The following is a 14,536-nucleotide window of genomic DNA, read 5'->3' on the forward strand; positions in this document are numbered from 1 at the left end:
AGGAGGCTGTGTAGAGGTGCCGGCAAAGCGCTGGGGACCCGCAGTCTATGTAGAAGTAGGCCAGTGGTCGGTGTTTGGAAGGTATTAAGCAAAAGCGTCTGGATCCGTATTAGTCCCGGTCACTGGGGGAACTCGACACAGTACTGCTGCATGCCAGGCTCCCTCTGGCGGCTGCAGGTGGAGAACAACAGCAGGCTGTGGAAAATGTAAAAGACTAAAATAAGCACAAAAGAGGGCACCGCACTAAAACATGTAGCGTGGCGCCCGTGCATGTGAAAGTTTACAAAGAAAACAAGTCTGGTGGGGGGCGGGGGAGAAGGGGAGTGGGATGGGGTGTGAGTGAGGGGGAGCAGAAGCCTTTGATGTGGTGTGCGAGGCCAAGCGCGCGCTGGAGAAGAGTCACGCTTCAAGAGTTAACATGCATTGTGAGAAATCCGTGGAGAAATCCGCTTGGTCAGGAGAGTTTGTTCCCCTGCTATAGGGTCGAGCAAATTAATCCCTGCGGGATTTAATAGCTCGACCTAAAAAATGGATCCATGAGGTGTACACCATCCTGGCAATTAACAAGTGCTCTAAAGTGTGAGCCTACTGCCCGTCATCTACAAAAGGGATCCATGAGGTGTACACTATCCTGCAATCAACACTCCATCTGAATTGGGAGCACTGCTGCCCGTAGTGTTTGCTCACACAACAATGACAGCAGGTAAGCAGAGCCGCCTGGGTGCACAGGGCCTCCAATTGAGCGCGGTGCGGCGGGACGGGATGGGTGGGGTTCATCACCCTGGCTGCGCAGGTGCGAACAAATTATGTTGCTGTGCGTAATGATGTGATCTCTGACCTCATTCAGTGTCATCTCTGTCTCACTTTAAAGACCTGCTGGACCATACTGTAGGCCTGAGACTACGGGCAGCGCTGCCCTACAGACACCTGTTGAGCGCAATGCTGCGAGAGGGGTGGGGTGCATCACCCTGAGTGCGCACGTGCGAAAAAGCAATGTTGCCATGCGTAATGATGTGATCGCTGACCTCATTAAGTCACATCTGTCTCATTTTAAGGACCTGCTGGACCGTACTGTAGGCCTGAGCCAGCGGGCAGCGCTGCCCTATAGACACGTGGCGTTGGCTTTTAGGACACTGTAGTGAGCTTGTTACTAAGTGTACATGCACACAGGCATCCGTCACTGCACTACACAAGCACATAATGCTTCTGGCATGCGCTCTGTTCCTTTCTATATAAACATTTGTATAACGTATAATTATTTAACCTTGTGAATTCTCGAGCACGCCATCTCTTTGAACCACGATTACCACTAACAGTTGGTAGATCGTACTTCAAAAACGAATGATGCACTCAACTCCTATTTTCTATCAAGCTTGAAATAAACCTTCTTTAACCTCCAGACGTTTCCACCATTAAATAATTTTTCCCTTTTCAGACATTCCATTGATTGCCTCGAGAAGGGCGGAGCGGGAACTGAACCCGTGTCGGTGCCTCGGACGGGCGGCCGACCCGGAGCGGAGGCTGACACCAGCGGTGAGCACGGCAGACAGCGCGCAGGGAGGAGCAAACACTCTGGTGCCTGACCGCGAGACGGTTCACGGAGACAGCGGAAGCGGCGACCAGCTCTAAGGCGGACAGAGGACCGGCAAGTGGCATCCCGCCCGACCGCTGAGAAAGAGTCGGCTCCCCGGCCGCCGGCCATCTTGTGTGTGTAGGCGGCTGCAGCAGGAGGGGCGAGGGGCATGCGGCAGGAGGGGCGAGGGGCATACAGCCTTCGGGAACTCACCGGAGCAGCTGCGGAGGCACCGCACAGTAGGAGGCTGCGAGTTCGGCGGCCAGTGATGGTAGCTGCCTTGAGGGACGGACGAATTACAACTTAGTCCCAGGCCAGTCGGTGAAGGTTCCGAGGTGGGCTGCCATTTTGGGTTTGGGCCTGTGAGGCAGCGACAGCCGCCGAGTGCAGCGGATTTCCGCATCGGGAGGACTGGTGAGGACATCGGAGGGGCCCAGACTGCCAATCCTTGTGGCTCTCCGGCAGGTGTGCTCGACTGGCAGGCATCGAGGGCAGTAGGAGTCCCGACGTCCGGCAAAGGGATCCTTTCGCAGCACGGCGACCCCCGAGCCAGGGGCCCTGGGCGGCGGCCCCCCAGAGAGTCCACACAATGCGGCTGACACAGGAGTCCCGGCGAGAGTGAGGTGAGCGGGGGCGGGCCCCCTCGAGGCGTGGACGACAGCGCAGACGGCGAGGCCTACACACGAGGTACTTGGGCTGCCTGGAGATAGTGGTGGCTGAGGAGAGCATCGGTCGACCGGGGCGAAGGAGTTTGGGGGCGCGGGCGCTTTGAGCTGGAGTGGGTGAGAGAGGGAGCCCAGAGGATCGGCAGGGGAACAGAGCGGAGCTTGTCACACATGGCGGACTGAGCGGTGTGCAGCGAGATCCTGGGACTGGGCACTATATTGTTGTAGAGGAGCGACCTATCTGCGGGACTGTTCCCATCTGAGCTTGCTGGCACACAGTAGGTACCCACTTGGCGATTGGTAGCGAGTGGCTTCTTGGCAAGACTAACTGACGAGGCGGAGAAGGTGGACTGTCGGAGCTAGTGGGCCTGAGCGGTGGGAGAGCCCATCCTCGGGCACGGTTCCTTCGGAGTCCAGAAATGTCCACCACGAGGTTGAAGAAAGAAAAGAGGGTCAAGGACCTTTTTGCTAAGGCTCAATCGACCCAACAGGCCAAGGGAATGGCGACAACCTCGTCTCCAACAGCGGCAGAACGGGTGGAGGGCACAGACCCGATCACTAAAGCGTTCATTGAGTCGCTTTTTACTTCTCTGTGGGAAGACATTCACGCCCTACAGAAGGTGTTCGCGGAGGAGATCAAAGATGTCTGCAGGGACATAGATGGCATAGGGGAGCGAGTGGCTGACCTGGAGACCAAGAGCGATTCCCAGGACACGGAGATGGAGGCGCTACGTCAGGAGATAGTCCGGATTCATTTTATTTTTTATTTTATTTTATTTATTTTGAAAGTTTTATATAGCGCGAACAAGATCTTTGCAGATATCAGAGCGCTTTACAAAAAACAAAAACAGGGGGTAGGAAAAACAAGAGAGCGATTAACAAGCTTTTGAGCAAAGAATAGTTATAGGTAATAGATGAGTAGCAAAATAGGGTAGATACATGAAGGAGCATAGTCAATCAGCTAAACCAATAATACAAATAGACAGTCAGATAAACGAATATTACAAAAAGGTGAGGAGTCTCAAATAGTTCCAAAGTGAAGTACAAGTTCAGGTGAATTTAGCCATGAGGATAGCTTTCACTTCTTTCTTAAAAAATGTAGTGGAGGTGATAAGTCTGGTTTCTGGAGGGAGTGAATTCCAGATCCTGGGTGCCATTCCTGCTTATATGTTTTTTCCTTCCGGAATCTACGAGGTTTCAGAAGAAGATTCTTTGTACTTCTTGTGGTTCTTGAGCCACCAGAAATTGTCAGCTTCTGAGTGAGGTAGCAGGGTGAGCTGTGGTGTATAGCCCTTTGAGTCATGCACGCAATTTTCAGATGTATTCTGGCCTCAAAAGGCAGCCAGTTTAAGGATTTTAGGTCAGGGGAAATATGCGAGTGTTTTTTTGATCCAGTGATAAGTCTCGCTGCAGCGTTCAAAGAGGCTCTCAGGGGTGCAGTTGTAGATAGGGGGAGTCCGCAGAGGGCGACGCTACCGTAGTCTAAGCGCGGCATGACTAGGGCTTGTACTGCAGTTTGGAAGTCCTTGGCTGGGAGGAAGGGTTTAAGTTTCCTCCAGGTATTGATTTGGAAATTAGCTCCCTTAGTTGCCTTGCTGATATGCTGTTGCATGTTGAGATTGGCGTCAAGTGTTATGCCTAAAGATTTCGCTGAGTCCACGATGGTAGGTTGGACATTGAGTGCAGTTAGGTGCTTAAGACAGGTTTGAGTGGTGGAGCTATTCGAGGGAGGTGAGATCAGAAGGAACTCAGTTTTCAGAGCATTGAGTTTGAGGTGATTATCGGCAAGCCATGATTGGGTGTTTGAGCGTTGAGTTCAGCAGTTTGATGTCTTTGGGGATTGTAATTTCAGATATAGTTGGGTGTCGTCGGCGTACATGTGAAAGTGTACATTAGATGCTTGTAACAAGGTGGTGAGAGGTTCCATGACCAGGTTGAACAATGTTGGAGATAGGGAAGATCCTTGTGGGACTGGAGGGGACATCAAGTTGTTGCTCTTGAATTTCTGAGACCGGTTATGTAGAAAGGAAGTGAACCACTTGAGAACAGTCCCAGATAGACCCATTCTGGTGTTTAACAACTCGAGTAAGTTCTCGTGTTTGACTGTGTCAAATGCTGAGGAGAGATCAAGAAGGATGAGGAGGCAGGAATCGTTTTGATCTAGGATATGGAGGGCGTCATCAATTATGTGTGTCATAGCAGTTTCAGTACTGTGCCCTGCCCGGAAGCATGATTGATGAGGGTTGAGGAGGTCAAACTGATCAATGTGTTTCGTTAATTGGAGTTGGACGCATTTTTCCAACAGTTTGGCATGGGTGGGAATGTTGGTAATAGGACGGTAATTGTTTAGGTCAGTAGGGTCAGCTGTTGGTTTCTTGAGTATAGGTGTGACTTGTCCAACTTTGAGGGAGTCGGGGATGCGTCCTTGTTGAAGTGAACTGTTAATAATTTTGGTCCAGAGTCCCCTGTTTTATACCAAGATCTGTCCACTCTCACCCTGCAGAAACTGCGATGCTTCAAGCCCGTCATGACCACTCCCGCTTTTTTTTGCCCTTTTTTCCCCCCTTACTCGCTTCAACGGAATCACAAAATAGCGGCCAACACTTTCTAGTTGCAACCGCATGCAGCCAATCAGCAGCAAGCTCGTACTCATAACGCCTCAGCCAATCAGATGGCAGAATTCCTAAATATCGATATCTATAAATTTCGATATTTCTTAAAAACTACTGAACGGATTTACACCAAATAAACAAAAGTGTGCTTTCTAGACCAAGACCATTCTCCCAGCCAAATTTGGGGTAATTCTGTTCACCCGTTCGACCTGTAGCCTTGTTTAAAATTTCCTATGGAAATTAACATGAAGAAAACACGTTTTGGGACCCCCCTTTTTTCTCGGCCCCCACTTGACGAATCATCCCCAAACTTTCAACATAGGAGCTGATATCAACAAAGAATTCGTTTTGAAAATGTCGCGAAGATTCGTCAATCGGCACCAAAGTTATTGGGAATAGAATGCTGCCATTTTCCTATGGTAACTAGGTCCTAACTATAACTACCTACGTGTGAGTAACTGTGGGGGGGGGTGTGAGTAACTGTGGGGGTGGTGCGAGTAACTGGGGGGGGTGCGAGTAACTGGGGGGGGTGCGAGTAACGGGGGGGGGGTGCAAGTAACTGTGGGGGGGTGCGAGTAACTGTGGGGGGGGGTGCGAGTAACTGTGGGGGGGGTGCGAGTAACTGTGGGGGGGGTGCGAGTAACTGTGGGGGGGGTGCGAGTAACTGTGGGGGGGGGTGCGAGTAACTGTGGGGGGGGGTGCGAGTAACTGTGGGGGGGGTGCGAGTAACTGTGGGGGGGGTGCGAGTAACTGTGGGGGGGGTGCGAGTAACTGTGGGGGGGGTGCGAGTAACTGTGGGGGGGGTGCGAGTAACTGTGGGGGGGTGAGTAACTGTGGGGGGGCGAGTAACTGTGGGGGGGCGAGTAACTGTGGGGGGTGCGAGTAACTGTGGGGGGGGTGCGAGTAACTGTGGGGGGGGTGCGAGTAACTGTGGGGGGGGTGCGAGTAACTGTGGGGGGTGCGAGTAACTGTGGGGGGGGCGAGTAACTGTGGGGGGGGGCGAGTAACTGTGGGGGGGGTGAGTAACTGGGGGGTGTGAGTAACTGGGGGGTTGAGTAACTGGGGGGTGTGAGTAACTGTGGGGGGTGTGAGTAACTGTGGGGGGTGTGAGTAACTGTGGGGGGGTGAGTAACTGTGGGGGGGTGAGTAACTGTGGGGGGGTGAGTAACTGTGGGGGGGTGAGTAACTGTGGGGGGGTGAGTAACTGTGGGGGGGTGAGTAACTGTGGGGGGGTGAGTAACTGTGGGGGTGTGAGTAACTGTGGGGGTGTGAGTAACTGTGGGGGTGTGAGTAACTGTGGGGGTGTGAGTAACTGTGGGGGGTGTGAGTAACTGTGGGGGGGGTGTGGGGGGTGTGTGGGGGGTGTGAGTAACTGTGGGGGGGTGTGAGTAACTGTGGGGGGGTGTGAGTAACTGGGGGGTGTGAGTAACTGTGGGGGGTGTGAGTAACTGTGGGGGGGGTGAGTAACTGTGGGGGGGGTGAGTAACTGTGGGGGGTGAGTAACTGTGGGGGGTGAGTAACTGTGGGGGGGTGAGTAACTGTGGGGGGGGTGAGTAACTGTGGGGGGGTGAGTAACTGTGGGGGGGTGAGTAACTGTGGGGGGGTGAGTAACTGTGGGGGGTGAGTAACTGTGGGGGGGTGAGTAACTGTGGGGGGGTGAGTAACTGTGGGGGGGTGAGTAACTGTGGGGGGGTGAGTAACTGTGGGGGGGTGAGTAACTGTGGGGGGGTGAGTAACTGTGGGGGGGTGAGTAACTGTGGGGGGGTGAGTAACTGTGGGGGGGTGAGTAACTGTGGGGAGGGTGAGTAACTGTGGGGAGGGTGAGTAACTGTGGGGGGTGAGTAACTGTGGGGGGTGAGTAACTGTGGGGGGGTGAGTAACTGTGGGGGGGTGAGTAACTGTGGGGGGGTGAGTAGCTGTGGGGGGGTGAGTAACTGTGGGGGGGTGAGTAACTGTGGGGGGGTGAGTAACTGTGGGGGGGTGAGTAACTGGGGGGTGTGAGTAACTGTGGGGGGTGTGAGTAACTGGAGGGTGTGAGTAACTGTGGGGGGGGTGAGTAACTGTGGGGGGTGGTGAGTAACTGTGGGGGGTGTGAGTAACTGTGGGGGGTGTGAGTAACTGTGGGGGGTGTGAGTAACTGTGGGGGGTGTGAGTGACTGTGGGGGGTGTGAGTGACTGTGGGGGGTGTGAGTGACTGTGGGGGGTGTGAGTAACTGTGGGGGGTGTGAGTAACTGTGGGGGGTGTGAGTAACTGTGGGGGGTGTGAGTAACTGTGGGGGGTGTGAGTAACTGTGGGGGGTGTGAGTAACTGTGGGGGGTGTGAGTAACTGTGGGCGTGCGTGACGGCGCGGCTCTCCGAGTGGGCGTGCGCGCCGGCGGGCTCTCCGAGTGGGCGTGCGCCCCTGCGCGGCTCTCCGAGTGGGCGTGCGCCCCTGCGCGGCTCTCCGAGTGGGCGTGCGCCCCTGCGCGGCTCTCCGAGTGGGCGTGCGCCCCTGCGGCTCTCCGAGTGGGCGTGCGCCCCTGCGCGGCTCTCCGAGTGGGCGTGCGCCCCTGCGCGGCTCTCCGAGTGGGCGTGCGCCCCTGCGCGGCTCTCCGAGTGGGCGTGCGCCCCTGCGCGGCTCTCCGAGTGGGCGTGCGCCCCTGCGCGGCTCTCCGAGTGGGCGTGCGCCCCTGCGCGGCTCTCCGAGTGGGCGTGCGCCCCTGCGCGGCTCTCCGAGTGGGCGTGCGCACCTCCACGGCGGCTCTGTGCATGGGTGTGCGCGCCGGCACAGCAGAGTGGGTGTGCGCGCCTGCACAGCTCTGCGAGGTGGTGTGCGTGCCTGCACAGCTCTGCGAGTGGGTGTGCGTGCCTGCACAGCTCTCAAAGTGGGCATGTGAATGCCTGCGTAGGTCAGTGGGTGGGTGGGTGAGTGAGTGAGTACCTGCATGGATCTGTGATTGCCTATGTAGGTCTGGGAGGGAGTCTGTCAGTGCCTGCATGAGTATGTGAGTGCCTTTGTGGGTCTGTGAGTGGGTGTGAGTGTCCTGTGTGGGTCTGTGAGTGGGTGCGAGTCTGTGAGTGGTTGTGTGGGTCTGTGAGTGGCTGTGTGGGGCTGTGAGTGGGTGTGAGTGGCTATGTGGGTCTGTGAGTGGGTGTGAGTGGCTATGTGGGTCTGTGAGTCGGTGTGAGTGGCTGTGTGGGTCTGTGAGTGGGTGCGAGAGGCTGTGTGGGTCTGTGAGTGGGTGTAGGAGTGACTATGTAGGTTTGTGAGTGGGTGTATGAGAGCCTGTTGGGGTCTGTGGGTGGGTAAGCCAGTGACACTCTAGCAAAGTTTTTAATTTGTTCGGCACGCTAGGCTTGAAAGGGTATTGTTTTTACTTATACTGGGTACTCTGTGGTGTCTGGGCCAAGATATACCTCTCTGAAGAGCTGTAATGAGAGGTAAACACATGTTTGGGGTTGCTTTTATGCATTCCAGGTTGGCTTGAATGGTATTTGGCAATCCAAAGCTGTAATACTGTGCCTGGAGTGGTAAAAGGTGTTTCTTATTTTACAGCGCACAATGGTTGGTACTGTGCTAATCCTATGCTTAAAGACATTGCTGCATAAATGGCAAACTACTTTGTCCCTTTCTAGCTTTGCGTTGATGGCACTGTGCTAGTCCTATGCTTAAAACTGTGCTAGAAAAACAGACATTTGAGGTGTTGCAGGGTGCTCTATATAGGAGCTGCTCTCCACCTAAATTTAGGAACTACCCAGAGTTCTCTGCTTCCTATTCTGCATATATATATATATATATATATATATATATACACACACACACACACACATATATATATATATATACACACACACACATATATATACATATATATACATATACATACACACACACACACACACACACATATATACATATATATACACATACATATACATATACATACATATACACATACACGCATTTAGGGTAAGCTAATGTATATTTTGTAAAGTCATCAATTTAAAATGTATAATTTTTTTTACATTTAAGGCTTTATTAATTTGCTATTACTATAATTTCTATTATATTCAATAATTTAAAAATGTTTATTTAAATTTTGAACTAGGTTTAATATCTATATTTACATACATCTATATAAATATATATACATATTTAGAAATACAAGTGTTTTAATGAGGTAAATCAAAACAATGAACTGACCACTATTTAAAAAAAAATATATTTTCTATCTTGTTTTGGGGGCAACCCGCCTTTACCGTCCCGACTCCCCCCCCCCCCCTTTTTGGGGGGTCGAAGCCTACCAGACAGCGCAGCTCTCTGGTTTGCACAGACTTCGAGGACATTCTGAAAGCTTCCCTCGGAATGCATTCCATTCATTGCTTTCCATTGGCTTTGTGGTTGTAACACATTTACTTGCTTTCTATTTGCCGGCTTTGTTTGTTTTAGGCTGTCTAGCATTTCTTTGTCTCTCCCGGGGCTCACCACCTATTTACTCTATTGTTCCACAAGTGTTCGCTTTCTGTAAGCAGACCTTCAAATTTTGTTCTTTTCACATTTGCTGTGCATTCAAAGAACGAACTCAAATGTCAGGCTCTGTCTTCCGAGGGAGATTGGTGTTTACGTTTCTTTCTCTGGCTTCAAAGTGAGACGATTTATCAAACAATCTGGGGTGTTAAAGAAAAGATTATTTTCTAGCACACAAAACTTAAATGTCAGTAAATTAACTGCAGGTGATTCAGAATATATCAGAATTAGTATAGCATACATAAAGCACATTTGGACATTCCATGCCACCAGGTTTTAGCCATGCTAGATGGCAGCCATGCTGGTGTACAACATGGCTAAAAAACATTGGTAAATCCTTTAGCTCTTGCCCAGGGGAGACCTATAGGTTGACATACCACGTGTCGTCTTGTATACAACAAGGAGGTAAAATGTAACATTCAATATGCTGGCAGGACTAAGAACTAAGAGAGCTGGAATTGATATATCTTATTTTCTTACCCATGATCTGGTGTACGTTGGTTGCCTTCAGCCCCATGAGGTCTGGCAGCTGGTCTATAATGACCTCTCGCTCCGCAGTGCGCTTGTGCACTCTTTCGATGCTCCTTCTCTGCCAGTCTGTCCAATAGATGTAATCTCCTAGCAGAGTGAAACCAAAGATATGGGGCAACTTATCTTCCACCAAAACCCTTCGTCCTGTGCCCTCAGTAGTCATAACCTTTAGAGGGAGACACAAAAAGAGAAACAGGCTATCTTATTGAAACAAAAAAAGTCCTGTAGTACCTCACTGAGCTTACTAAGTAGTAGCATAAATTGCTGTACTACAAGAAAGAGTTGAAACATTTACGTAAAATCGGTAGAAAACAAGAGGATCAAATGGTCTGGTTTCAAACATTACCAGTGTATGGAAACACAAATGTTTTAAGAAGACCATTATAATACAGAAGAACAGGAGTGTCAATGTCATGTATGCCTTCAGCTTTGCTCCTCAGTAACTATAGATTTTGCGGAGGCCCAAAGTGATTTATTTTCCTTAATCGACTAGTAAGAAAGTTCATGTTATGGAAAGGGAACTTCAGAAAATTTGACCTGCGACTAGCATATAAGGTTATTTTAAATCCAAACCAAAAACTGCAGTTTATTCAAAATTATCTCAGTAAAAATCAAATGAATATTGAACACTCTCACAGCATGCACCAAAAATGGTCTCACTATCCCTTAATCCAAGCATTATCTGCCAACTAAAGACCCATTCTGAAACAAACCTTCAGGAACTAAACTTTTGCTCCAGCCGAAGATTTCATCTAATGTAGATTAGATTATGGCAACTCCTTGCTAACTGACATCACTAAATTCCACCTGGCACAGCAGAAAGTCTTAAATTCGGCTGCAAGACTTGTCAAAAGGAAGGAGGAAATATGACCATATCATCCCTCTCTTGATATCCTCCGCTCTATAGTCTGATTTTCTCTATAGAGCCTTCAACAAATTCTCTGACCTGGCTAATGTACTTGACATTATTTGAACTATGAATGTTTCCTATTCCACTGATTTGTACAAAGGAATGCTCAACTAGTCCCACTTCTGCTACACTTGAGTTTCTTTTACTGTACACATTTATCAATTTGTATTCAATAAACTTCATAATCTGAAGCACCCTGCTTCGCCTTGGCTACATTAAACCATAAATAAGCGTATTTTATCAAATATAGATGGATGCCAGGTGGTTGGCTTTGTTGGAATTCAAGCCTTGTACCTATAGAAGGAAATTACCCTCCTAAACTACCACATGGACTACAATATGTATTTTCAGAAATGTGAAATTTCAAACAGCTTGGTAGTTGCCAATTTTTGACTGTGCCATCCTTTAGCAAAAGAGAAAGTTACCGACCTGCAACAAGAGGTTTTGGGGGATTTCATTTCTTACACAAATCACTCCTTCCACTGAAAGAACCCTAGATGCGTAACATCCTGAAATGCTGTACCACTTACAAGGTTGATGATTGTGTACAGAAATAGAAACAGCAGTATCTCTCACACACGCTGCATTCAGTTCAAGGGAACATGATCACATGAGGCCCAAAAGTAAAGAAGGTCTAAAGCGGGCAACTAAGATTTCTTTTCTTATATTGGCTTCTGTTTTCACATAGATATTTAGTTTGCAGCTTTTCAACTGAATGGTATATCTTCTGGAACTGATAGCGGAGCAGAAGCTCGATGAAAGCATTAAAAAAACGTTGCAGACCAGTAGAAAAAGTGCACCTGCACTGACATACAAAAACATTAAGGCCACAATCGCAAAATAAAGGTTCTATCAATCATTCATTATACATAAAAATGCCTCTATCGCTTTCTTGTAGACAGCTTAGCGATTCCACCCCAGGATCATGCCAAAAGAAAGCCTGTTTTGGGTACAGCTATTCCCAACAAGAAGAAAAAGCACACACTTCACAAGTGGTGTCCATTAAAACATGATTATCAGACAAACCATGACATCTGTTAATGAGCATTCAGGCTCAATGTGATGAAGGATGCATGTCGTAACTACTAACCTATGGGAGTAAGAAAATATACAAGCTCAATGATCTCCGCCACATGGCAGCAATCACTGAGGTAGGATGATTTTCATGTACTAGGATGCTGTCATGCATAAAACTCGGTGAGTCATGGGGTTTTTGGTCAAACGCATGCAGAAACGTTTAAGTCAATTGTACTATTGAAAGCAAAACTATAAATCCTGGAAAGAAATGTGCAGACGGAACAAAAGACAGGACTCATTGAAGGTGGCAGATGGCATGAGTCCAATTAACAACTATATTTATAATGTCTGTCCAATGCAGAGCTGATAGATGTGGGAAGGTTTTGTGTTTGGGCTGTTTAACCCTCTTCAGATGTCGAATTCTTCTTTATTTAATGTATTACTAGAATGTTCTACATGCTACCTTTGGTTCACTTTAGAGCTACCTGCCGACATTAAGAATGTGGAATTGACTAACTAACTGGAGAAGGAGCATCCTATGGTCCTACATGTAAGCTAGAAGTGGTGTGGACACAGACAGCATTACATGGCCACCACGACCCAAGATGCAAAGCTAGCTTTTATGGGTCAATTTTTTTAAATACTTTGAAAGCAGATAGTTTGGGTCTGCTCTGGAATATCGGAGGTACATGGCCCAGACTCAGGGACTCGTAGGGGCCAGCCTAAGATATGGTGTTCTACTGATATTAGTACAAAACATAAGTTAACTTTCCATTGAGCATTCTTGTAGGAAGGTAGATAGATCCCCGACTATGGTTGCCCCCAATTTTTTGCCTGGTGTTTTGCTGGTTTTCTGACTTAGTTGACCTGGGGCCCTGCTATTCAGGACCCCAGGCCTACTGCTCTCTCTGTAAAATGGATTCCATGTACCCTAGGTACATATCCAATTGGATACTGAGTCACCTTATCAGTCCCTGTACAGTGTACCTTAGGTACCCAGGGCATAGGTGTACCCAGGGCCTACCAGGGGCTGCAGCATGTATTATGCCACCCCTGGCTGGCCATCCAAATCTGACACAACTGGCTGCTTGACAGCTGGGGCAAGGTGGTGTAATCACCCCTTGCTTTAGATATAGTATACCTATATCTAACCCTAAAATGGACACACAGATCTCCTATCAGTCACTCCTATGGCAGGCCTTAACAATCCTGAAGGCAGAGTGCTTGGAATCGTGTGAGATAGTGCTCTGGCATGAGCTGAGCCTGTCTGCGGCTTTCGGGACCTATCCCTTAGCCGTTTCCATGATATCGCATACCATATACTCTTAAGTGCATTATAATCCTCGCGGTTATATGCCAACTCTGGTATCGCTTTATCAAAACATGTCGAGTAAGGTGTCATACGAATTGGAATACTAACCCCTCGCCAATTCTGGCGACGGGGTTAGCATTCCACCCTTCTAGAGGGGCACGACATGTATGTAACCTATAACCCGGTTAAAAGTCAGACAGAGCCTTAGCATCCACAAAATGGATGCTGCCACCGAGACACAAGTCTGCCCCCCTGCTGCTGGGAGTCCTCCCAGAGCAGGAGGCAAGGACAAAGGGTTTCCTGCCAGGGGCGGTGCCAGCACCGTCCCAGACAGGGTTTTGTGTATTCCAGGTAGGCAGGGCTACAGAGGAAGGTGACTGCAAGTGGCACCCCGGTGCTCACTGTGCATAGGCCGGCTGAAACCAGTTCCAGGGGCACTCCAGCCCCTGGCCTGGGGAAAGCCCGCCAAAGGAGAGGGGTGTAACCACCCCCCTCCTGGTCCCACCCATAGGGCAGGACTTAGTCGCGTGCCAGCCCCCTTTTCCCAGATAAAGGTAGGAGCAGGCCCCCTTCCAAATTAGATCATCTTTGGAATCAAGACACGACTTTCTACGAAAGGACTTCAAGATTTCTTCTTCAAGATTCTCCCTTGTGGCTAAGGAGTAGTCACCCTGCATCCGCAGGCACCATCCGAAGAACACTGCGGTCTGCTGTAAGTCCTTCCTCCGGAATCCGACTGCCCAGCTCGACAAGACCCGGCTTCCCTGGCACCTCCGACCTCTACTCACCTCTACAGCCAAGCTGAGAACCGTGAGTGCGACGAGACCTCAAGGGACCGACTATTGCCAAGACTGCACGACTTCTGCACAGCAAGCCCGCCGAGTAATCTCCTGGCGAGTGCTTTGGGGTCTGAGAAGCCCCAACCCTGAGCAGCTCCAGCACCGAAGAGCAGCCCCCCAGCATCTCCACGATCGGCGTGGGGCCCTTCTGCTTTTTGCTGCTCACCGCGTTGTTTGGCTACTAGCCCGCTGGCTTGTGGCCTTCTGAACGACGCCCGACGACATCACTGCTGCTGGTCTGGTTGCTCCAGACTGGCTCTTGCTCCCTTCCAGAAGAGGAGCACCCCGGACCCTCCTGGTCCACTCAAGACGCCATATTGAGTCCACCGCGTGGGCTCGAATTAGCCAAGGCTTTGTTGCCCAATCCTGGGTTCTTCGACGCCGACAGCTTCATCCATCGTGGGACAGCTCGCCCCTCCATCCTGGTCGCCGACAACGCCTCCTGGTCCGTGAGATCTGCAGAGCCCAGCGTCGCCCACTCACCTAGCCGAGGTGACTACCATCCGGTGCCCTCCTGGTGCCCCCTGACTACTGGCTAGTAGTCACGAACTTGGTCCCCTCTGCTTTCA

The 14,536-nt window shown here is 50.1% G+C and overlaps 1 protein-coding gene across 1 annotated transcript in view; it reads right to left on the bottom strand.

Annotated features, from left to right (window-relative positions):
• LRP6 (LDL receptor related protein 6) overlaps positions 1-14,536 on the bottom strand; it is a 1,212,873-nt gene that overhangs the window by 725,451 nt on the left and 472,886 nt on the right. The window contains exon 8 of the mRNA XM_078673499.1: positions 9,839-10,055. Coding sequence (XP_078529625.1) covers positions 9,839-10,055 — 217 coding nt within the window. The remainder of the gene's footprint in view (positions 1-9,838; positions 10,056-14,536) is intronic.

This window comes from Lissotriton helveticus, chromosome 1_1, assembly GCF_964261635.1.
Source record: "Lissotriton helveticus chromosome 1_1, aLisHel1.1, whole genome shotgun sequence".
Taxonomy (NCBI): Eukaryota; Metazoa; Chordata; class Amphibia; order Caudata; family Salamandridae; genus Lissotriton; species Lissotriton helveticus.